We start from the raw sequence: 22,748 nt of genomic DNA, 5'->3' as shown, positions 1-22,748 counted from the left end.
TTTATCAAGTTAATGTTATCAGTAGAGTAATGGAAACATAGGAATTTTTTATACCGACAATGTCTCTGAAGTTGGCTATAGAAAATGTAATTCATAGGTCTGTAACAACTTCAAGTGTCTCTCATGTTTTCTGTTTGCGCGAAAACGTGCAATGAATTCTAGATAAATGTAGTTATAGTGAAAAGTAAATGTATATCAATAAAATTATCAATAACTAATTTTCAACATGATATTCGAAGCTGAGTGAACATCAATATATTATTCTTTTTAACAAATGATCAATTTCAACATGGCTGAAATAGCTAATTCTGCCGTGTTTACAAATCGAGTATCTTGTGATACTCCGGATCTTCTTCAACAAGCATTCCAAGAAGTAGTGAATGATGAAGATCATGATAATGAATTTGTTACATTTCTTACTGGTGAAGGTGATGAAACTCAAACGATTCAACTTACTCGAGCTCAAGCATCCGCGTTAAGCCTCACATTTGAGGTTGACTCAACTAGTGATGAACAACCTGAAGGAATCGTGTATCAACAGTGTCAAAATGACATTCTTAATGACATTCATAATCCCAATATTGAATCACAAAAGTCTTCAGAAGAAACAGAGCAAATTGATTTTGATTCAACCGCACAATGGACAATTGATAATATTGATGAGAATAATAAAATTAATGGACATTCTGATGATACTCATGCGTCTGTAAGTACTACGCTTGATATCGTTGATTCTAATAATCAAGTATCAAAAGAAATAATACAGAATTTTGAAAATGCATCACATCAAGATAATGTTCAAGCCATCTTTGTTCAGCAATCAGAGACACCTGAAACATCTGATTTAGAAAATATAGGACCTAATTATGGTGAAATTCAATATGCAATTGGAAAACATACAGCACAAAATTTTTCAACAAATATAACACAACCGCAAGTTCTGCAAAGGGTTATTTTTCCATCATCGCAATTTATTTTAAAGCCGGCCCAAGCTATTTTGAAAGCCGGTAAAGGTATTAGACTTATTCCTGCATCAAACAAAATTAACGCTAATACTAATGTGACGTCAGTAACCACTAATAATAATATTAATGGACAAAATACTGTTCTATTACCAAAAACAACTATTTTAAATTCAGTATCTTCTCAGATTTTTAAAACTACTCCGATTGCATCTCAAGTTATTCATGGAAATGCTATTTCTGCACAATTGTTAAATTCTTCCCAAATACTTTCATGTGATCCATCGAATCAAAGCTTAAGTAATGGTAATAATGACAATAATTTAATAACAAATGGCTTGAGATCAATACAAAATATTGGTAGTAATCAAATTCGATTATCTCCTGTCATTACAACAACATCAACATCAACTCAAGGAGACAATGGTCAACAGTTTACGACTTCAATATCAAAAAATACTTCTGGTGCACCTTTAATTTCAAAATCACAAATTTCTAATAGAGTAAATTCAAAAATTACTTCGTCTTTCTTAAAGTCACTACAATTTCCAACACAAATTTTAAAAACACAGGTAGGAAAATTAACGAATACATCGATTTCAACAAAAGTTGCCAATACTAATCCATCAATTATATTAAAAACTGGATCTCGTCTGAAAACACAAACTCCCAAGTCAGTAACAACTTCCGGTATTATTAATCGGCCTACTCATACTGTGTCTACTCCAATATCAATATTGAAACCACAAACAAAAGTAGCATTTGCTAATTCTACAAAGCAGAATCTGATAGTAAATTCACAAAATTTGACAAGCATTAATAATGTACAAGCTACCAGAATAGTTCAAAAAATTACTCAACAAAACTCATCAACTGAAAATGATAAACCTGCACAAATAAATGATATCAAAAGTAAAAATAGTGAAGTACCTATTTTAACTTCTCCAAAAATTATTAGAAAACCTAAAATCATCAGTACACAAAATTCTATGTCTTCTGTATCTACTTCAAATGAAGGGTTAAAATCACTCGGCTCAAATGAAAATCCTATTCAAATAATTCAACAAGGAAACGCTTTTCATAGGTAAATATATATATTAATTAGCATAAATAATTTAATAGAATCAAAAATAGTATTAGAATAAATCCTAAAATAAGTTAATAGTGATTTTTTATCTCTATGGTTTGTACGCTTTTGTTATAGCTCACAAAAATTAACGCAATCTCAGTTAAAGCAGCTTGCTCATGTTTTACAACAACAACGGAGTCAAGATTCTTCAACTTGCAATGAAAAAGTTGTTTATAGGTTGGTAAAACATTTATGTTATTTAGAGGAAGCAATAAATAAATTATTAAATAAATTTTTATATTAATATTGATGATTTATTTTATTGTTTTATATTTTGCAGAGTTGTATTTCCAGAGGAATTAGATTTAAGAATTAAAAATCCTATAAACTTATTAAAAGGACGAGGTGGAAAACGAGGAAGACCTAAGAAAAAACCTGTCAAGTCAGTAATGGTAGATGATGAATCAGAAGAAGCGAAGGTACAGTCATAAAGATTGAACTGAATAAAATTAACTATTTTTTATTTTATTTTAAAGATAAAAATAATTAAATAATTTCAGGACGATCGAAAGAAACACGTTGCACGAACAAGATCGGGTCGTTTATCTCGGCCACCAAGACATATTATGCGAGATTATAAACATTTACATCATCTTGACTTTATGGAACCCGATATGGACGACTCAGATGGTGGCTATAGTGATTACAACACTAGCCCTGATAAATTGGAAAATGAAGAAGTTGCTAAGGATTTATTAACTGGATACGAAGGGCCTAAACGAAAAATATCAGATCATTTTCGATGTCCTACATGCAATAAAATTTACTTGGGAAGAACGAGAATGGCTAAACATTTTGAAATGCATCCTGATCATGGAAGCCCTGATCAACTTCCTCCAGCAAGTGTAGAGACCGAATTAAAACGACCAACATTTTCTCAAGATCAGTTTAAGCGTAAAGGTAAAAAACGTGGACCTTGGGCATATATTACACCAGAGGCTAAATCCGAAAGGAGGCAGATAAAACTAAAAGAAGCTTTATCAGCTTGCGACAGTGGAGAAATACTTAAAATTGCAGCTAAACCAGTTCTCAATGCACAATCATTATTTGATCTCATGATGTTAAAATCTGAGAGTTGTTTAAAAACCTTTCTCAATGAATTAAAGACATTGGTTGAGAAAGCAAGGGAACAAGTAAGTGCTATTTTAACTCCGACAAATGATGAGGAAAAGGAAGAAGATGTTCTTCAATTAGATGATGATTTATTATGCAATACATTGGGGTTAGCACCTGGTGTTTATAATGTCAACAGTGAGGTTTTTAAGAAATCTTCAGAAATTTATAATACATCTTTTACGGCTACTACAGTTGATGAGCCTCCATTAAAGTTACAAAAAATTCATAGTGATGATTGTAAAGAAAATATTGATGATGAATCTGTACGTTTTACAGATAATTCTGATCTCAATGTCTCCAGTTTTTTAGAAGAAAATAAATTCGATTCAATGAATTCCAATTGTCCAGAAGTTTTAACAGCGTTGACACTTATGCCAAGAAATTCAAGTCCCATTTCTACAGATGTTAATAAAACTAATAATGTGTCAAAGCTTCTTATCTCAAATCCAGAAATTCAAAATCAGATCTCTGATAATCCTGGATTTCAAAAAATTGAAATGAATTCTAAAAATCCGTCTTTTAAAGAAGTAAAATCTAACAAAGATGGATATTCTAGAGTTAATGATAATTCAGAAGTATTTAATTGTTCATTAGCATGTTACAAATTAAGGATGAATTATGATGATTCAAAATTAGATAATCTTCGACAAGCTTTTATTAAACTTGAACAAGATTTTGTTAAACTAGAAAATGGCACGCCAAGTACTTATCAAAAGGAAAGTTCTTCTAATTTTGAAAAACTTCAAAGCAACTTTGAAACTATACCAGATTCTCAAAATTTTTCGAAAGGTTTTCAAAAATTGATTCCTAAAGTTTCCTTATCAACTTCTAATGATGGTTGTGAAAAAGAAGAATCATTCAATGGCTCTAATAAAGATGTTTGTAAGTTATCAGATAATTTACCAATTATGCAGAATACAGTTCCTATAATGTCAACTACTTGTGATGCTAGTATATTTGGTAGTACTGATAATTTAGACATAACTAAAATGACTAATTATGATTTGGATATCTTAGGTAATAGTGGTGTAATGGATAAGCATTTAATTATGGATGATAAGTTAGTTGAACAATTACAATTAGTAGATCAAACTAATTTAGTTGATGAAATAGTTTCAGAAAGACTTAAAAATATGATGCCTGATAATATATTGGAAAATAATTTGATGAATAATAACTCCAATTTGGACACTGAATTGGACTTTGAAGCATTGAGTGAAGAATTTAATCGAAATACTAGTAGTTGATTTGAACGTTTCAATGTAAAAATTATTTTTTTAATACAATTCATAAAAAATTTTATGGATTTTTCAATTCTGCTAAAATACAATATATATTGCGATTTGCAATGTCAATATATTATATATCAAATATTTAACAAAGCATTTGTGTTTAATATTTTTATCATAATATAAATTTATAAAATATGATTTTAGTTTTATAATATTGGACACTCGATGTATAGAAATAGGAACGATGTATAAAATAATTTACAAACAGAATGCGATAATGTACAAAATGAAGAAAAAACTATTATAAGAGTCTAAAAATAGCAGAATGTATTAAAAATACAAATGAGCTAGTCTTCTTCATGTGCTAAATAATATCTACAATTTTCGGATCTCTTAATTTACTATTTCTACGTCTAGAATAAAACAAAAAAGCTTACTAATTAATATCAACCTGGTTTGGCTTATTAATATTTATTTAATTGTAAATATTTATTCTGTATAGTAATTAAAATATTATTCATGTAATTATTTTTTATATAACAAATTGATTATTATTATTCATCATAACACTTATGCAATAAATAAACTGTATTAATAATTTTACAGTGTCGAAAACAAAGTTATCTATGTATAACATTGAATAGAATAAACGGAAAAAGGCCTCAAAAATTTCATAACAAACAAATAGCAAACCTATTTTCATATGGAGCAAATTATTCCATCCACTCTATGTTTGTAAATATAAGTATAATAACGAAAACGCTCAAAATTCACAATATTATTATATGTATCACGGACATGAATGCTTAAAAATGTCTAGTAAATAACGTTCTCGGTCAAGTATAAAAATTAATTAGATAATAAAAGTAATTGAACGGTTGTAATTATTAGACTGTTATATCAATCATGCTACCTATGTCCAGTCTCTGTTAATAATGCTTCTAAAGTCAAATTAATATTGGAGGGAATCTTTGGTTGAGTAACCCACAATGCTAAATGCACTTGCTGCCATGATTCAGAATAATCATGAGCAATATTTTCCATTACTAATCGTTTTACCTCAACCTCATCCTTGTAGACTTCATAAATTTCTTCAAAAGTATCAACTAAAAAATATCAGTTCAGTAACAAATATAAAAAGCGATGTATTAAAAATAAATAGAAAAAATTACCAAATTTATCGATTGGCCAAGTAATGAATAATTTTTCATCGCTGTATAATGAGCTTATAAGATGGATTCGTCTTGATGCGCGTTTGAATTTTTCAACAATCCCATCCTAATCAACAAATATTATTTATTAATAAAATAAACACCAAGTCAAATGACAAATAAATTACCATTTTATCTACGTCCATTTCTAATTGATCACATAAATTTTGTAGTCCTTCTGGATAAGAGTCATCAACTTTGATTGCCATAATTGACTTTATAATATCTAAACCATGTAAAAAAATTTCATTCCATTTTTGAATTTCAGCATGAATATCGGCCGCTAAATCTTTTACAAGTCTTTTATGACCGGTTAAATTTGTTTGAGGTGAAACTTTTGGAGAAGCTGAAAATGTCAAATCAAAGTATTGTTTATTGTAATAATAAATGATTGTGAATTGAACTTACTAATTACAGGTCGATATTGATCCATCGTTGGAGAATTTGTTTGTTTTAAATTATTCAAATAATGAAATTATCACATCAAAATTGGAGCAAAAAAAACGCAACTCAGTTTTATAACATTATAATGTCATAACCTACAATTACGAGCATTCAAATCTTTGACAGTAGTGCCCTCAGTAGTAAAATTAATATTTAAAAACTTTTTCCATATTTTGATTAAAGCCTTCACCTAGAATTAATAGTAATTAATTTTAATTGCCAAGAACACAAGATAATAATGATGACAAGCATAAAATCAAATATCATTATAAACATGTTTATTTATTCAATACCATCGATCATACTATGAATATATTTGTAAATTAGTTTAAATTCTTTGATAATCCATCATATATTTAAAGTCATCAAGAATTATTAGGTGGGAAATGAGTAGAGAAAATAAATAAAATTCAAGGAAATGAGACTCCCTAAGTTGGGATCCACGGGTGCGTGTGAAAAAGCGAGTAATGTTAGTTCACTTTGCTTTTGTTTGGAGAACGGTGTAGAAGAGAACAAGGTCATCTAGGTGTAATGGTTGTGTAGTTGTCAGTGTTAAAGGATTGAGGGACTAACCGGTGCTACAGTTATTTCGTCTGTAAACTGTAGTTATATTTCATCAAATATAATCAAATATTCAGCAAGTCATTTCATATTTTCCAATATTTATTATTTACAAATTCAAAATCTATGGTGCAAAAAAATAAACTTTAAATTTCCTTGAGTACTGGTGTGATTGATGACGCTTTTTAGTTATGATCTCTACATTTATTTTATGCTTAATTTAACAAATAAAATAATTAAAAGTGTTAAAAAAAATGTTTCAATGGTGAGATAAACTGCAATTAATTTCAAGGAATTATTATAATTAACCAGGTGAAATGATAGTTGGTATTAAGAGCAATAACACATAGACCACAAGTGTATGACGTAACTAGCGTTATGATAAACGATTTGCCGTAAGCGTCCCAGCTTAACATCAGATAAAAACGAGGCAAAATAAGTATTACTATCAGATATTAAACCAATAACAGTCTATTGATAAACGGTTTAGTTAGGTCTCATATAGCTGATACGACACTGTGGCAAAAATGAAGATGGAGGTGAGTACAATTAAGATATTAAAATTTTATGTAAATCTGTAATTAGTGACATTAAAAACATGTTGATAAATATTCAAAAGACAGTAGCCATTACAAACTATTAAGTGGTTTTTGGGTGACTGAATGCCGATCAAATCATTGGATGTAAATTTAAAAAGTAGTGAAAGAATTTCATTCTTTCGATTGTAGATTCAGGTGTGTTTAAGCCACTGCTCCAGTAGTAGTGAACTCTCAGTTTTTCGACCTTGATCTACAATACCAGAATTTATTAAGAAGTTTTTTATTATTCTTGTTGATCAATTGAATACAGATTTAGGCAAAAAACAAACTTCTACCATAAGTATGTGTATATTGAGAAAGATTGATAAAAACAGTTTGGGATAGTTTTAACGTGATGATAATAATAATAATGACAAGTATAACAAGAGAGGTTTTAGTGTTCTCGAAGCGCATCGAAAAATGATAATGCAGTGAGCCAGCGGATGTAATTAATTGCTCCAAGAATTTACAAAGTGTTATCTCATATTAATAAATTATATCTTTCTTCAATAAGGAAGAAATATTTTTAAATGAAGTATTGGCAAATATATTTATCAGAAAAAATCTTTTATCACTATAGATACCTAAAAAAATTATTAGTAGATAATGAATAAACGTTTTTCGTGTCTAACGTCTCTTGTTAAGATAAGAATGAGCAGGTAGTTGGCTCAAAAACACTAGTGAAATTAATTAAGTGTAACGATAAAATAAAAAAAAAGGAAAGACGAGTTTATTTTTAGTCTCGATTGAACCAATGGTTGGATAACTTTCACCGGTTTATCAAAAATACGACGCATCTCGATTTCGAAGAAGACACTCAACTTTCGTCCACTTCCCCAAATTATGTACATTAAATTACCAAAGCTACGTATGGTCACGTATGTATATATATATATGTAGAAAGATTGTCTGGCCCATTTTTATAGGAAGGTAACAAGCGCGGGTTACAGTTATAGTTGGAGTGAACGCTCCGTCACATTGACTCAGTGGCATTCCTGGACTTCAGTGGCCCGCGTCGTTCACAAGGAAATTATTACGTTAAAGAACGAACTCTAAAGTTTTTATGATAATAAAAGGTTTAAATGTACTTCCGCCCATCAAACTCTTCAACTGAGTGATTCAGAAACTTGTGAATTGAGAAAAAACAATTTACATGTATATTTTCTTCGTTCTCAGGCTGATCATAGGAGGGAACAGTTGAAGAAGGCTACCGATAGGATTCAACGAGAGATCGAGGAGGTCACTGAGCGAGAGCACGAGCTTAGAAACGTTGGAAGTATCAAAACTATATCTCACGAAACTGTTGACTCGAAGGTAAAAATTGTGTTTCTTATTTTTCTTTTATTGTCACTGTTGTTATTTTAATTATTATTCAAGTTGTCAAGGTGTTATGATGAATACTTTAATATACTTGTAACAGACAATTCACAATAGACGGATGTCTTACCCAAATATTGACAGTTTTCTTTCAGATATCATGTGATCAAGATTACAGATTGAGAAAATAAAATATAAAACTTGGATTATAAAATATTTTGTGATTAGTTAAAAAACACCTGTGTGATAGAAAAAGGATTAGTAAATTCCATAAATTATTTAAAATTTTTAAAAGTCCAAGTTACATTAAATTATCTGTTTTATTCAATGTGATGATTCTTTGTTATCTTTTGCATTAAAGTGACAAGTAAAATATTCGTACTGAATTGCAAAAATAATATCCAAGAATAATAAACATAATTTATTTCATCAGAATTAGAATTATTCATAAGAAATGTTGAGAAGAGATTATTTTCTGTATAAATATTTCAAAATATTTTAAGTGTTTTACGTCAGAGTTCTGATACTGTATTAGGTTATATATACATAAACTACGTAATATTTTACTAGTATATTTGCAAAGTCTTCTAGATTGCCCTAATGACAATTCTTCCCACGTAATGTGATGAACGCATTGTCTACCATGAGTAATCGAGGACTATACGTATTTCTCTCACGTATTAAACATTCTTTCATTACATTCAGATTATCCGTCATCATCACTTTGTAGAAGTATTTTGCATAATATTTTTTTTCCAAATAAAACCTGTAGCAAGACAGATTTTAATGATACCGTTCAATATTCAATGAAAGCAGAACGTAATTGGAGAAAGTTTAATGAAATTTTCTATCAACAGGTACGTCGCATGCCACAGGCATTGATATCGGGAAAGTTAAAAAGAACTACATCGACACCTCAAATTTTGGAGCCATCAGTAACATCATCACCTTCTGCACCGAATCTTACACCCAAGATGACCAACGGAGTAATATCAGCACGTACAACACCCACTCCTTTGAGATTTGCTACTAATCCGAGTCAAAAAGGATTGATGCATAGGTTTCTAGCAACTCGAGGAAAAATTTTTAACAAAAATCAATCACCTTCAGCTGCAGATTGTTCTACTCCTCCTCCAACACCCACAATTGTTTTGAACCCTCAAAGTCTTCAAGCTTTTGGCAGAAGTTTGGAAATAAGAATAGAACTTGATGATGAACCTAAGAAACCTCCATCAAGAAAAGGATATGTTCCAGTAGAAGAAAAAATTCAGAAAGAGTTGAATGAAATGAAAGAACGTGAGAATGAATTAAGGTATGTATTTTATTTATTTTTAACATATAACTGAATTTATTATTTTACTTATATAGTAAAAATATTTTCACGATGTAATTGAATATTCATGATTACTTTAATGTGTATTACTTTCCAGATTAATGAGGTCGAGGATGTTAGCTAAATCTCAACCGAATCTAGTTGATATTGGAAACGATAATGACTCAGATATTTACGATGGCTCGAGTTCATTAAGAAGTGGAACATCATCGAACACGTTAAATGATGATGAATCTGACAAAGAATATCGTGGAAAACATAAACCAAATCCAAGACGTCGAAGTACATTAATTGCTCAATGGGAAAATCTCATCGCTGCAAATAAAGAATCAGTGGAAAATGGTCATGAAAATGAAAATAAAGTTTAAATTCAATTTTTATGTATGTAAAAAACTAGTTAGACTAGTTTTTAAAAGAATGTTTAATTTCTTATCAAAAAGGAATTATGTTCAGTATTAAAATTTTAAGAATTTTTATGAAATATCCGAAGTTGAAGATACATAGTTATCTTGAAAAGAAAAAATAAGCATTAATAATAATTAATAGCTAAAGGCTCAGTACTTGACTGTCAAGAATATTTTAGTACATTTATGATTGATATATTAAGTCAAGATAATTTTTTAAGAATATTGGTATATAGATGAGAGGGTGAATTTATAATCAAAAGTTATGTGCAATCATTGTGCGATATTTTCTGTTATTTTAATATAAATTAGATTAATGAGAATTTTTCAATAGAATAAACTAGATATATATTATTTATGCCTAGTAAATTAAATACTTACTGTTACAATTATTTAATGAAAGAAGCATTTATTGTTTCCTATAAACATGTTAACTATACGATAATAAAGTTATAAAAAATTCTATAGTATTATAAGTAATTTATTTTTCAATTATGTTTCAATTAGAGTAATTTCTTATCAATTTTATTGAAACCGATATTGAAAATTCCGCCAGACAGGCGCATAGATAATATATTTAACAACGCATGCGCTTCTGTAATTTAACGTTGTTTGATCAATCAAAAATTCAATTAAAAATTGAATTAAAGTCCATCATTAATGATTTTGATAATGTTAACTTATCGATTTCAACATGAAGCAATGATATATGATTTATTTTATTCATAATTTTAAAATTGTTCTTATTGTTTTTAACCATACGCTGAAGAAGCTATTTATAGATTTTAAAGCAGATTAGAATAAAAGATTAACTTGATTAATAACGTTGAAATATTATAACTGAGAAAAAATTTAATGCACCGTAACATTTCATCATTTTTTCGTCACTATGGTAAGCAATCAATTCACTTATAAAGCTGCTATATTGTATATATATTTTTTGAGCAATCGCATTTTCATCAGTCTCCCTCTTTCTCCGTCAGCTCGCCTCGAAAACGAAGAACATGTGCGCATTCTCCGTCGACGGATCGATGCTGGAAATAGCTCAGACCGGAGTACGAGGTGATTCGCCTTCGTCAAAAGCCGGAGCCTCCTTGGCTCTCTTATTACGTGAAAAGACTTGTATTATTCCCTTCCATTCGTTAAAAAGTGAGTTAAATAAACCAAATTAACTAAACGTGATTAAAACTTGAAAGTTTCAGTTATTAAGTGAACTCCGTCATATCATATTTCTGATAAATAAATATCTTACATTACTTTCATTCATTTTTCATCATTTGAATCTTCACTTTCTACTCAAATGGTGCTACAATTTCTTGGAGGATAATGACGTTAAAAAAATGTGCATTATATCAATGGGGCTCATGAGGCTTGATTTGTAAGTATGCGAACATCTTCAAAATTAATTTTTTCGGAATGCGTGAATTCCATTGGATAAAAATTATGGAGCATGCCCTTGACTGCGAATGAAAGCTTCCATCTTTAATCACGAAATATTTGCCAAGTTCACGAGTGACCTGATAACTAAAGAAATCGTTGAAATAATTGTAACCTATTTGTATTATTATTCATATTTAATATTATTTTAATCATTGATCACAATACATATTGACTTTTCTAATTTTATTATATGGAAATGAGAGAACATTTTGAATAGCAGTTGATGATTTCTTCCTGTAATAAAGCTCACTTTTCTTCTTTGACACACGCGACATCTCCCCTTCTGGCATCTTTATAATCACCTTCCACCCTTCTCATTGGCTTTGCGCACACCCCCGTCGTTTTTCTTGAATCCCCAACTCAAGCGGAATGAGATCGATATTCTTGAAACAGCATGTTCGTCAATTCACCGAATGAGAAAATGGGTCACATTTAATTGTCCAATTTTGACACTGCTTTTAATTTTTTGTTACCAATAGATTTAAAACCATACTGTGTATCAATATCAATCATTTATTTAGCAAATAATTTAGCATCAATTAGCAATAATGCAAAACACCGAACTGTTGCACTCATCTTTCGTTATATACATCAGTTACCAAGGTAGGGTAGATCTAACCCAAAAGTACAATGACTCAATTATTTTTTGTCGACTATTATTGATTTATTCCTATTTGATTTAGTCGATATCCTTGTTTTAAATAAAGAGGGACTGGCAATCATCATTTATTATTCCATTCACGACTATCATGTATATGTTGGATACGAATTTTCAAAATAAATTCAATCGATTCCTAGATTATATAACCGAAAGCTTTTTATGACATGGTCTTAAGTTTTATTTATCAACTTGTCATTGACATATTGAAATGAATATTCAAATAGACATGCTGAATAAAATTTCAAATCATTATTTGAGTAGAGTTATTTTAATAATTTCCAGTTATATTATTCCGTTAATTAACACAACTACTTATTGATTTTATTTTAATTTATGAATATTTTTCAGAGGCCTCTCCCACACCGCAGTAGCTTCTAGAGAATGCACAAGTTGATGCACAAGGGCTTAAAAAAGAAGAAAAAGTCAAAGAAAGGGAAGAAAGGCGAAGAAGACGAAGAGTTCGATCCAGAAGAGCTCGAACGTTATAGGCGGGAGCGGGCGGAAGCCCAAGAGAAAGCATTAGCAGAAGGAAGTGAACCGACTGGCGAAAAAGCTGTTGCTGGTTCAGACGAATGGAAAAAATTTCAAGCATTAACAGCTGGAGTTGATTCTATTCTTAAGAAAACTCAAGGAGATCTTGATCGTATCAAATCAACATCCTTCTTTCAACGAAAAGCTCCAGTCGTTGAAGAAAAAAAGCCTGAAGAAGATCCAGAAGTAGAAAAAAATAAAACCAAACGTTTTATTGGTTTTGATAAGGACGGAAATCCTATTGAAGCAGCTCCAGAAGAAGACAAAGATTCAAGTAAAAAAGTTAATCTTAAAGTATCTGAAGACGGGTTTGTTGAAATTCCTGATGAAGATGAGGAGGAAGATTTTTCAGCAGAAGAAGATATCTTTGATACAACCTATGTTGATGTTCTTCAAAATACTGACATTCAACTAGCTTATATTCCAGACAGTCCTACTGAAGAAGGTGGAGACGATCCATTTGACACAACTAATGCTGATAAAGTTCTCAAAACTGTTGATAAACATGGTAAAAAAGTTGTAAGTCTTGGAAATGCAGTAGAAGTTCTTTCCGGACGAGTTGATCACGTGAGTACTTGTAAAATATCTAGACCAAGAAAAACAAGGATTCACAATCTCTTATTGGATGACGCAGATGCACCAGAAATACCTCCAGAAGTAACGCCTGAACCAGTTGAGGTTGAAAAGACACTTTTGGACGACGACTCAGATCTTCCAGATATACCTATCGATCTTACTAAACTCCCTCCTATTATTCCAAGGCCAATAACTCCAGAGGTTAATGGCAACGTCGAACAACCGTCTGAAGCTCCTCTAGATATTTCTGAATTTGAAATTTTAAAGGAAAAAACTATTTTACAAGAAATTCCTGATTTAGACGATGATTTCGATCTCGAAGAATCAGTTCCAGTTTGTTTAGAAGAAGCAGAAGATCCATTTGCTGAAAAAGAACCAGAACAAGTTGTTGCCGAGGGAGAAATAATCGAAGCAAGCTTTGAAGCTGCTACTTTTGTCGATGAGGAAGATCCATTTGATACAACATTCGCAGAAAATCTTGTACCTGGTAAAACTGAGTTGAAATTTATCGAAAAAGAACTCGAAGAACTTCCAGAATCTGAAGTATCAATTTCTCTAACTGATCCTGCAGGTCTTAATAGAGATTACGAGACCGGTTTATTAAAATCAGAGAATCGATCCCTAGTTGTTGCAGCTGATCTCTTGGGTGGATCAACAACAGATTTAACTCAACTTGCTGATCAACCAATAGCGCCTGTTGAGGAGATTACTTACGTTGATCCATTTGATACTTCTGGTATTACAGAACCAGCACCTGGACATACAGAACTCAAATTTTTAGAAAGAGAACTTTTGGGTGAGACAAATAATAAACACGATAGTCTTGAAGACGACGATTTTGATCCTAGAAAAGAAGAAACTGTTAAAGTTGCGCCACCTCGTCCAGAACCATTTCAAGTCAGCAATAATTCTCAAGTAAATCCAACTTTTCAAGTCTCATTCGAATCTGAAGAAGCTGAAGCAGTTTTAGCAACTCAAACAAGAAAACCCTCACGACCAGAAGCATTAGGGTTAACGGCAGCTAAAAGCGTAGCTTTTGATTTGCCAACACCATCTCAACGTCCAGATTTGTTGATTACTAGTGACGAAGAAAAATCAATACCTTCTAAACCTTTGACTCCATATTATTCTCAGAAATCATTGGAGGAAATTGTTACTGAAGAGGATACTGATGAAACTAATGTTGATCCATTTGATACGAGCTTTGTTTCTAAAGTAACACCTGGCAAGACTGAACTTAAATTAATTGAATCTGAGCTACTCAAACAAGATACAAAACTCGTTCATAGTATTAGTGACCACGACTTTAATCCACGAAACGAAATTCAAACATCAGCTGGAAGACGACAAAGTGACTTTGGAACTACAGCAGTGAGACCTAATAACTTCAAACCCAGTGAAATTGATGAATCTTTACTTGAGGATAGTGAAGAGACTAAATGTGTATTTAAAATAAATGAAAAAGCACATCGTAAAAAACTTGAACCTAAAAGACAAGAAAGTATACTTGATGCTGATATTGAAGTTAATGCAAAGGCTTTAACTCCGACAATTGAAACTAAAGTAATTGAAGAAGACGAAGAATTATCGTATGTTGATCCTTTCGACACATCGATAGCAAGTAATATATTACCTGGTAAAGCAGAGTTGAAATTATTAGAAAACGAATTAAGCCAAATTCCAGTGCAAGTTCAAGCAGTTAAAATTAATCCAATTAACTTGAATATCACTTCTACTGCTCCTGTTGTTCTCAATAATGATGAGGACTTCGATCCACGTGCAGAAGAAATAAAAGAATCACCAGATTTCCTTGCTCTCGACGGACAAGATCCTGGAGATAAAGTTCTTACTCCAGTGGCCACTCAAGAATTTTTAGACGACAATATTGATCCTTTCGATACAAGCTTTGCATCTATTGGACCTGGAAAAACAGAACTCAAACTTTTAGAGTCTGAATTAGTGGATAAATAATCTTCTTATACGATATTTGTATATAATCTGGTAAACCTCAACTTAAAATATTATTCAAGATGGATTCAAAGGGTGGAAATCCATTTTTGATGGATGATTATCCAACAGAACCATCTCAGGTATCTAATCCATTTCTTCAAGATTTTTCTGAACCTACGGTTCCATTATCAAGCGATAATCCTTTTCTCAATTTTTCTGCTGATACAACTTATGAGCCTCCAGCTGATTCAACTAATCCGTTCGCTTTCTTTGAGCCTACGCAAGATGCTCAACAATTTGTTCCAACAACAACAGCTACGAGTGATATGTTTGCACCTCAAGAATCGAATTTATTCGAGGTGGATACATCAGAGCAGAACATCTTTACTACAGAAGCTGAACCTGTGGCATATCAACAAGAACCAATGGTGTTTGCTCCACCAGAAGAGCCAGCAAAGGCTTCAGAAGTTAATAATGCCAAGCAAACACCGAAGAGGCCTCCACCACCTGCAAGACCTCAACCTCCAGCTCCTCCTCGTAACACTAAGGATCTTATACTTTCTGTAACTGGAGCTATGGATGCTACATCTAATCATTTATTGGACAGACTTCAGGCAACTAGAACACCTAGTCCTACTTTGATGCATTCACCTTCACCAACTCCAGAACACAGCTATGCTGATTTCTTAGACGTTGATAATAACGTGCCTGATTTAATGCCTGATGAACCAAGTGAATCGAAAACTCAAAATATAATAGACTTATTCGATGCACCAACGACTGAAATAACTGCAGCATCTATTTTCTCAGCACCAAGTACAGGAATCGATACTACCTCTCAGCCTGTATCTAATTCTGAATTATTATTTACCACAGCTACTCAAGATGTGACATCAACCATGTCAGAAAATCCATTTAGCATCACTAATGAATCTAATATTGCTGATGCTATGCCAACAGACGAACCTGAAGCTGTTATTACTGAAAGTTCAATTTCGGATAAAAGACCTTCTGTAGATTTTTCTAATACATTTTCGAACATTACCACTGATTCTACAAATATACCGGTAACTGCAGACTTTGGCTTTGCAAACATTCCAACTGAGAATGTTGCACAACCCACTGCGGCAGTTAATTTATTCGGTACGGATCAAACAACTAATCTTGAAGCCACAAGTACACCATTTTCAAGTATTCAAAGTGGACTTTTTACATCAGAACCTCTGTTTTCACTAGCACCAACTGCCACTCCTGCAGAAATTCCAAGTAGTACAGAAAATAATGTAATTACTTCAGATCTTCTTGGAGATTTTTCCAAGTCTACTTCTCAAGCAAATGAATTATTTTCCACAAGCCCTACACCAGCTGCTGAATTTCCAAGTTCTGGTATGTACAAACCAGAAGAATTAGATAACTTTGCTGCTGCAACCAAAGCTATTGAAAGCACTGGCGATGCCTTTGATGCTTTTGCTAGTAAGTTCGACAAAGCGGCTGAGCCTGAAGTACCAAGCAATGATCCATTCCTGGATGCGTTTGGTTCTACTGGACAAACAGCTATGGATACGTCTAGTGACATTTGGGGAGATTCATCAGCAGCAGGTTCAGACACTGGTGTTATGGGTTTTGGTGAAAGCGATGGCTTTGATTCTTTCTTGAGCATGACAGCACCACCAGATGAAAAGAAAATAACACGAACAGAATCAGCCGATTCTGATGAAGCTCCTGACTTTAGCGTTATTATTAAACCTAAAGAAGGTGGTAGCGAAGCAGGATTAATTGAAGGTGGGCCAGTACCAGTTTTAGCTCCACCACCTAAAAGTCCACAAAATTCAGCCTTTACTGACTCTTCTCCAAGATTTAATCCATTTGATAAATCTGGTGGTTTTGCTCAAGAGGCCGTTATACCCTCAGAAACAGCACAAACTGCTGAAATGACACGAACTGATTCACAAGTAAGTTTTTACGATATACAAAGTCTTTTTCTATTATGAAAAAGTTTGAGTTTATTTCATAAATTTTGTTTTTTAGGAAACTCCTCCAACTCCTCTCTTCGATGAAGATGTCAGTCAACCGTTAGAAGATTTTCCACGTATCACATATGTCGGAGAAGGATGGGAAATGCATTTACGTCAACCAAATAAGAAGAAGATAACAGGACAAAGATTCTGGAAAAAAATATTTGTGCGTTTAGTTTACCAAGCAGATGCACCGGTTCTTCAATTGTTTAATAATAAAGATGATAAGGATCCATTCCAAGAACTGCCCCTTCTTACATGCTATTCAGTATCAGAAATTGGGGCTCAACAGTTTGATCAATATGGAAAAATATTTACTGTTAAACTTCAGTATATATTTTATAAAGAACGACCAGGTGTTCGACCCGGGCAAGTGACCAAAGCTGAAAGAATTACAAATAAACTTAGTCAATTTGCTGCTTATGCCATTCAGGGTGATTATCAAGGAGTTAAAGAATTTGGTAGTGATTTGAAAAAACTTGGTCTTCCCGTAGAACATGCACCACAAATTACGCCATTTTTCAAACTAGGATCTTTGAGTTATGAAGATATGAAAGTATTTTCAAGTATCATAGAAGAAGCTCTCTTCAAGTTACCTGCTCACAGAGATCGTGCGTTGACATATAAAATGGAAGAAGTTCAGATCAATGTTGTTGATGAATTATATGTTGAGCAGAATGCTTATGGACATGTAGAAAAGCAAATAGCTAGAGTCAGACTCTTTTTCCTTGGCTTTTTATCAGGAATGCCTGATGTCGAGCTGGGTATTAATGATATGTGGCGACAGGGAAAAGAAGTTGTTGGAAGACATGATATCATTCCAGTTGTAACTGAAGAATGGATTCGATTAGAAAACGTGGAGTTCCACTCGTGTGTTCAACAAGATGAATACGAGAAATCGAGAATTATTAAGTAAGTAATTTTTTTAATTATTTATTCCTGCTTTATATTAACAAAATTAACCATTTAAAACTTCGTGAATGAACATTTAAATTAATTCAAGAATTTTTCATTCAAAAAAAATGAAAATTGTCAATATGACAGAACTATTGTCGACTAAAAAGAAACATTGTGTCAATATTTTCAATATTATAAGGCATCAGTGAACCTATTTTTCTCTGTTTTTTATAACATGTCATGCCAATATTTCTCGACGTATTTAATTCTTCTAAAGTTAAAAATAGAGAAGTTTATATCTAATATCGGTGTACTCTATTTTGCTTCATTTTATAACGTAGATCGTTGTACGCTATAAAAATTATCTCTTCTTAAAGAAAAATTATAAAATAAAGCTTTAATAATTGAGGAAATCTTTTAATTTAATTGAATGTTAATTTTCAAAATACTAACTCGTTTGATGCTTCATTTTTTCCTAACCAATCTAAAAGGTTTAAGCCACCCGATGCATGTTATTTCGAACTAATGAGGTTCCGAGTGAGACCACCGAAGAACCGAGAATTACCGCTTCAATTAAAAGCCGTAATGTGTGTTACGGGGAATAAGGTAAGAGTCTAAGAGCACCTCTAATTACACCTTTTACTTATATACCTTGATGAAATTAAATAATGTAAATTCAATTTATTTATTATTTCTAGGTGGAACTCCGGGCTGACATCTTGGTTCCTGGTTTTGCATCTCGAAAACTTGGCCAGATACCTTGTGAAGACGTAATGGTTCGATTTCCAATTCCAGAATGTTGGATTTATTTATTCAGAGTAGAGAAGCACTTTAGGTATGGCTCGGTAAAATCAGCTCACAGAAGAACTGGAAAGATCAAAGGTATTGAAAGGTTCCTTGGAGCTGTCGATACTTTGGAGCCGCAGCTAATGGAAGTGACGTCCGGTCAAGCTAAATATGAACATCAGCATCGGGCAATTGTATGGAGAATGCCTCGATTGCCCAAAGAAGGTCAAGGTAAGTGTTAAGAAAAATATTTCTTTTTTATTTTTTCAATTATTGTAATGTCTGTAAGTCTTTGTAGTTTTTACTTTCCATATTCTAACATATCATTAGCGTATATAATTATCATTCTTATTCAATGTAACATCTGAATTTTTAATTTAGATAATTAGATACAAATCTATATGATAAATAAACGATTTCATGCTAGACTGAATTTTTCATCAGTAAAACAAACACTCTTCCATCTCGAAAAGTACAGTTCAATTGGAGGCTAATAAACCTACCATAAAATTAATTATTATTCTATGAGAGTGCATAAGATAGATATTGTAATAATATATAGACTCAAAAAGCTCTATTAGAGTTTGCTCAATGAGAAAGAAATAATTCATTAAGATATAGTATTTATTAATCTATTAATCCAGGAAGTAATGAATATTCTGTTGTTCATAATGGATCTAAGTAAATATAGCTTTGTAAATGGAAATGGCAAAGATTTAATTTACAATCTAGCAACGGTTCCATCAACAGCTCTATGCAATTATAATCAACATAAATAAACTTTTTTGAATAAATTACAGGAGCGTATACTACACACCAACTTGTTTGTCGTATGGCTTTGACTTCATATGATCAAATACCAGACAACTTGGCAGAATATTGTTATGTTGAGTTTACAATGCCAGCCACTCAAGTATCTCATACAACAGCACGAAGTGTCAGCCTACAAAACAGTGACAGTGATAACCCACCAGAAAAATATGTGAGAAACCTCTCACGTCACGAATACAGGTGTTTTATTTGACATTCAAACATGTGTAACAATTCATAACTTATTCTTTTAAAATTAAAACTAACATTTTAAATACTTTATTATCTAGGGTTGGCATAGAACACACTCAAGGAGAAGGACCAGGTGCCTATATTGCAGCAACAAAGAAAATTCCTGAAAGTACTCCAGAAACACATGAAGAACCAACTCATCAGCCAGCAGCGGCAGATTCTGACTCTGATTCTTCAGATTAAATCAACACTATCAACATAGAAATTAACAAATTATCAAGTGCACACTTTCATTCTTCAATATAAAATAACTATAATATTAAAGTAAATAATTGTGTATAAACAATAATAGCTTGAAAAAATGTGTGCGAGAAGGGTTGTTAATTGTTGAGAAAGGACAATACACAGCTTTTTATGTTCAGTTTGATGAAAAATTAATAATAGAGAAATAGTACAGTAAAATATTCCAAGTTTGAAGGCTCATCTAGATAAAATGATTTTTTTATTAAAGGAATTGATTCGAATTTATTGCAATCACATGTACTTAAATTTAAGTTTCCGGCCGACACCTCAATATTAATATTTTATTAAGCTTGTTATATAGTTAAAATTTAACGTAGAATGTTATTTTAATCATTCAAAATCGTTAAGAAATCATAACTACGGCATATCTGTATTGTTTGACCACTGTAAATGATTTATGCAATGTTATGTAGTCCATCGTAGCTGACACAATATTGTTGCCTGTTTGAAATAGTCGAAATGATGAGATATATTATTATAAAATTATAATTATAAGATAAGAATTAAATACGTAAGTTTAATATCTAAAATTAATGCGCAAGAATAGGTAGGATAAGTTTCCGTTAAACATTATAATTATTTGACAGTTAATTGTCACGTTTAAAGCTCGTGAGAGAACCCCAGCTGAGACCAAAGATATGATCAAATGAACAAATTAATATATGGGTTGCAAAACTCAATAATAATTGTTATTAATTATTATATTCTATAATCGTATATTAAAGTATTAATATATTTTAGGAGGTAAGGAAAGAATAATTTAATTATAATTACATGTAAGTTTCATTTAATTTTTTATTTTTATTTACGCTTTATTCGTCCTGAAAAAGGACTGGGAAGAGTCTGCTCTAGTCATTAGATTTTAAGAGAATCGTATCATATAGTTGTATATTCTTTAGAGAGTAAGATTATGCAAGATTTAGCTTAGGTTTATTTTATTGCAATAGTGTTTTTTTTTGTTAAAATAAGAATTACTTCATCGTTTTAATTTAAATGAAAGTTGAAGATGTTGATGTTTTATTATTATTCATGAATAATGCAGAAGAATTAGATGAGCTTTCAAATTGAATAGAAATCAAGTATATAACTTTGAAGACGTATTATTTTCTTTAAAAGTAATAGTTCATACCTAATGCTTGTTAATAAAAAAAAATTTCATGATTTTTCAAACACGTCACCTTCGGGTAACGTTTCCAGCTCGTGATCTCAATATATAACCGCACGTGAGAACAAAAACCGCGTTGTATAAGTTAAGAAAAAATAATCGAAGTATGTACATGAGTAGATTAGTTAAAAAAGTTTAATTAATATATTGATTAATCATTAACAACAATCGGAGGCAATAATATTAATAAATGTCTTCTGATTCAATAAAAAAATAAATTAATTATTAAAACTAAAAGTCTAACGATTGTTGTTATTAATTCGTGTTAGACTGCATCATGATGACTGCAATAAAATATCCAGAAGTATATTTTCTTTGCTGAATGAAAATAATTAACACTAATAAAAACTTTTTAATGTAAAAACACATATTACGAAAAATAGGGTATAAAAAAATTGTCTAGCTATCCTTGCTATTCCAACGGTGGAGTTATTAAAAATGTTACCACGAAAAATATAAGTTCTTCGTGTGTGAATGTGACCTTTTCTGACAAAAATATAATTTAAAAGAATAAAATAATTATTGTTTTAGATAAATACGAAAATAATTGTTATCAGACATATTTAATGAAATAGTATTCCATTTTATGTTTTAAAATACGTCATATTACTTTGAATAATTCTAGTGCTAAACAATAATATACCTATAAATATTGAAGAACAAAAAAATTTATTCACATTCTTGCGAGAGCAAATAAGTTAATTAATGTAATTGATAATAAGTATAAGCAAGTAAATTCATAAAATGGAAAATATATGAATAACTATAAATTGTAGTGTGTGATTATGTATCGATACAATGTAAAGGAGACATAAAATATATTATTAAAAATGTATTATAATTTTCTTGTGAGAGGCTTGGGAAATTCGAACGAGAGAAAGAGAACGAGAGAACGTTTAAGAAAAATGAAATGCTCTATTAGCTTATGAAACAGGACATATATGTAACTATAAACAATATGAAATTGTTTAAGCAATTAAAATATTCGGTATTTATTTATTTTATGTTAGTAAAAAATTTCGTATTAAAAATACTTACTAATTGTTACTCGAAAATTGAAATTGATAAACTGTTGTTTGAAAAGGGAGACAGAAAACGTGCTACAAGATTGATGCTTTTTTATCTTCCGGCTTTC

At 31.3% G+C, this 22,748-nt stretch overlaps 4 protein-coding genes across 10 annotated transcripts; 3 read left to right on the top strand and 1 right to left on the bottom strand.

The window, feature by feature from the left end:
• Positions 1-98: 98 nt before the first annotated feature.
• Positions 99-5,309, top strand: LOC118066646 (uncharacterized). 2 transcript variants are annotated; one of them, XM_035082839.1, is made up of 5 exons: positions 99-2,046; positions 2,167-2,268; positions 2,372-2,510; positions 2,592-4,089; positions 4,321-5,309. In XM_035082839.1, the coding sequence occupies exons 1-5, from the start codon at positions 275-277 to the stop codon at positions 4,452-4,454; spliced, it is 3,645 nt and encodes a 1,214-aa protein (XP_034938730.1). In that variant the 5' UTR covers positions 99-274; the 3' UTR covers positions 4,455-5,309. The 2 variants fall into 2 exon arrangements, with proteins under 2 accessions (XP_034938730.1, XP_034938729.1); XM_035082838.1 differs by having other exon boundaries at positions 2,592-5,309.
• Positions 5,310-5,312: 3 nt separating this feature from the next.
• LOC118066649 (cyclin-dependent kinase 2-interacting protein-like) lies at positions 5,313-6,276 on the bottom strand. The gene is made up of 4 exons (XM_035082846.1): positions 6,059-6,276; positions 5,779-5,996; positions 5,612-5,717; positions 5,313-5,545 (listed from the first exon to the last, which is right to left on the bottom strand). Exons 1-4 carry the CDS (start codon positions 6,081-6,083, stop codon positions 5,349-5,351), a joined length of 546 nt encoding a protein of 181 aa, XP_034938737.1. The 5' UTR covers positions 6,084-6,276; the 3' UTR covers positions 5,313-5,348.
• An 85-nt stretch (positions 6,277-6,361) lies between these two features.
• On the top strand, positions 6,362-10,721 carry mdu (meduse). Of its 6 annotated transcripts, none has more exons than XM_035082841.1 (4): positions 6,362-7,194; positions 8,410-8,547; positions 9,408-9,862; positions 9,981-10,719. In XM_035082841.1, exons 1-4 carry the CDS (start codon positions 7,183-7,185, stop codon positions 10,249-10,251), a joined length of 876 nt encoding a protein of 291 aa, XP_034938732.1. In that variant the 5' UTR covers positions 6,362-7,182; the 3' UTR covers positions 10,252-10,719. The 6 variants fall into 6 exon arrangements, with proteins under 6 accessions (XP_034938732.1, XP_034938735.1, XP_034938736.1 ...); XM_035082844.1 differs by lacking the exon at positions 6,362-7,194 and adding an exon at positions 7,245-7,389 and having other exon boundaries at positions 9,981-10,720; XM_035082845.1 differs by lacking the exon at positions 6,362-7,194 and adding an exon at positions 7,516-7,534 and having other exon boundaries at positions 9,981-10,720.
• A 616-nt stretch (positions 10,722-11,337) lies between these two features.
• Positions 11,338-22,208, top strand: LOC118066657 (protein stoned-B-like). Its single transcript, XM_035082857.1, has 8 exons — positions 11,338-11,665; positions 12,737-15,463; positions 15,499-17,397; positions 17,474-18,372; positions 18,849-18,963; positions 19,056-19,374; positions 19,944-20,154; positions 20,244-22,208. Exons 2-8 carry the CDS (start codon positions 12,770-12,772, stop codon positions 20,386-20,388), a joined length of 6,282 nt encoding a protein of 2,093 aa, XP_034938748.1. The 5' UTR covers positions 11,338-11,665; positions 12,737-12,769; the 3' UTR covers positions 20,389-22,208.
• The last annotated feature ends 540 nt before the right edge of the window (positions 22,209-22,748 follow it).

This window comes from Chelonus insularis, unplaced genomic scaffold (assembly GCF_013357705.1).
Source record: "Chelonus insularis isolate UGA/USDA-ARS -01 unplaced genomic scaffold, ASM1335770v1 contig_352_pilon, whole genome shotgun sequence".
Taxonomy (NCBI): domain Eukaryota; kingdom Metazoa; phylum Arthropoda; class Insecta; order Hymenoptera; family Braconidae; genus Chelonus; species Chelonus insularis.
Note: the sequence above shows the minus strand (reverse complement) of the source record. Positions and strands in the feature narration are given on the sequence as shown.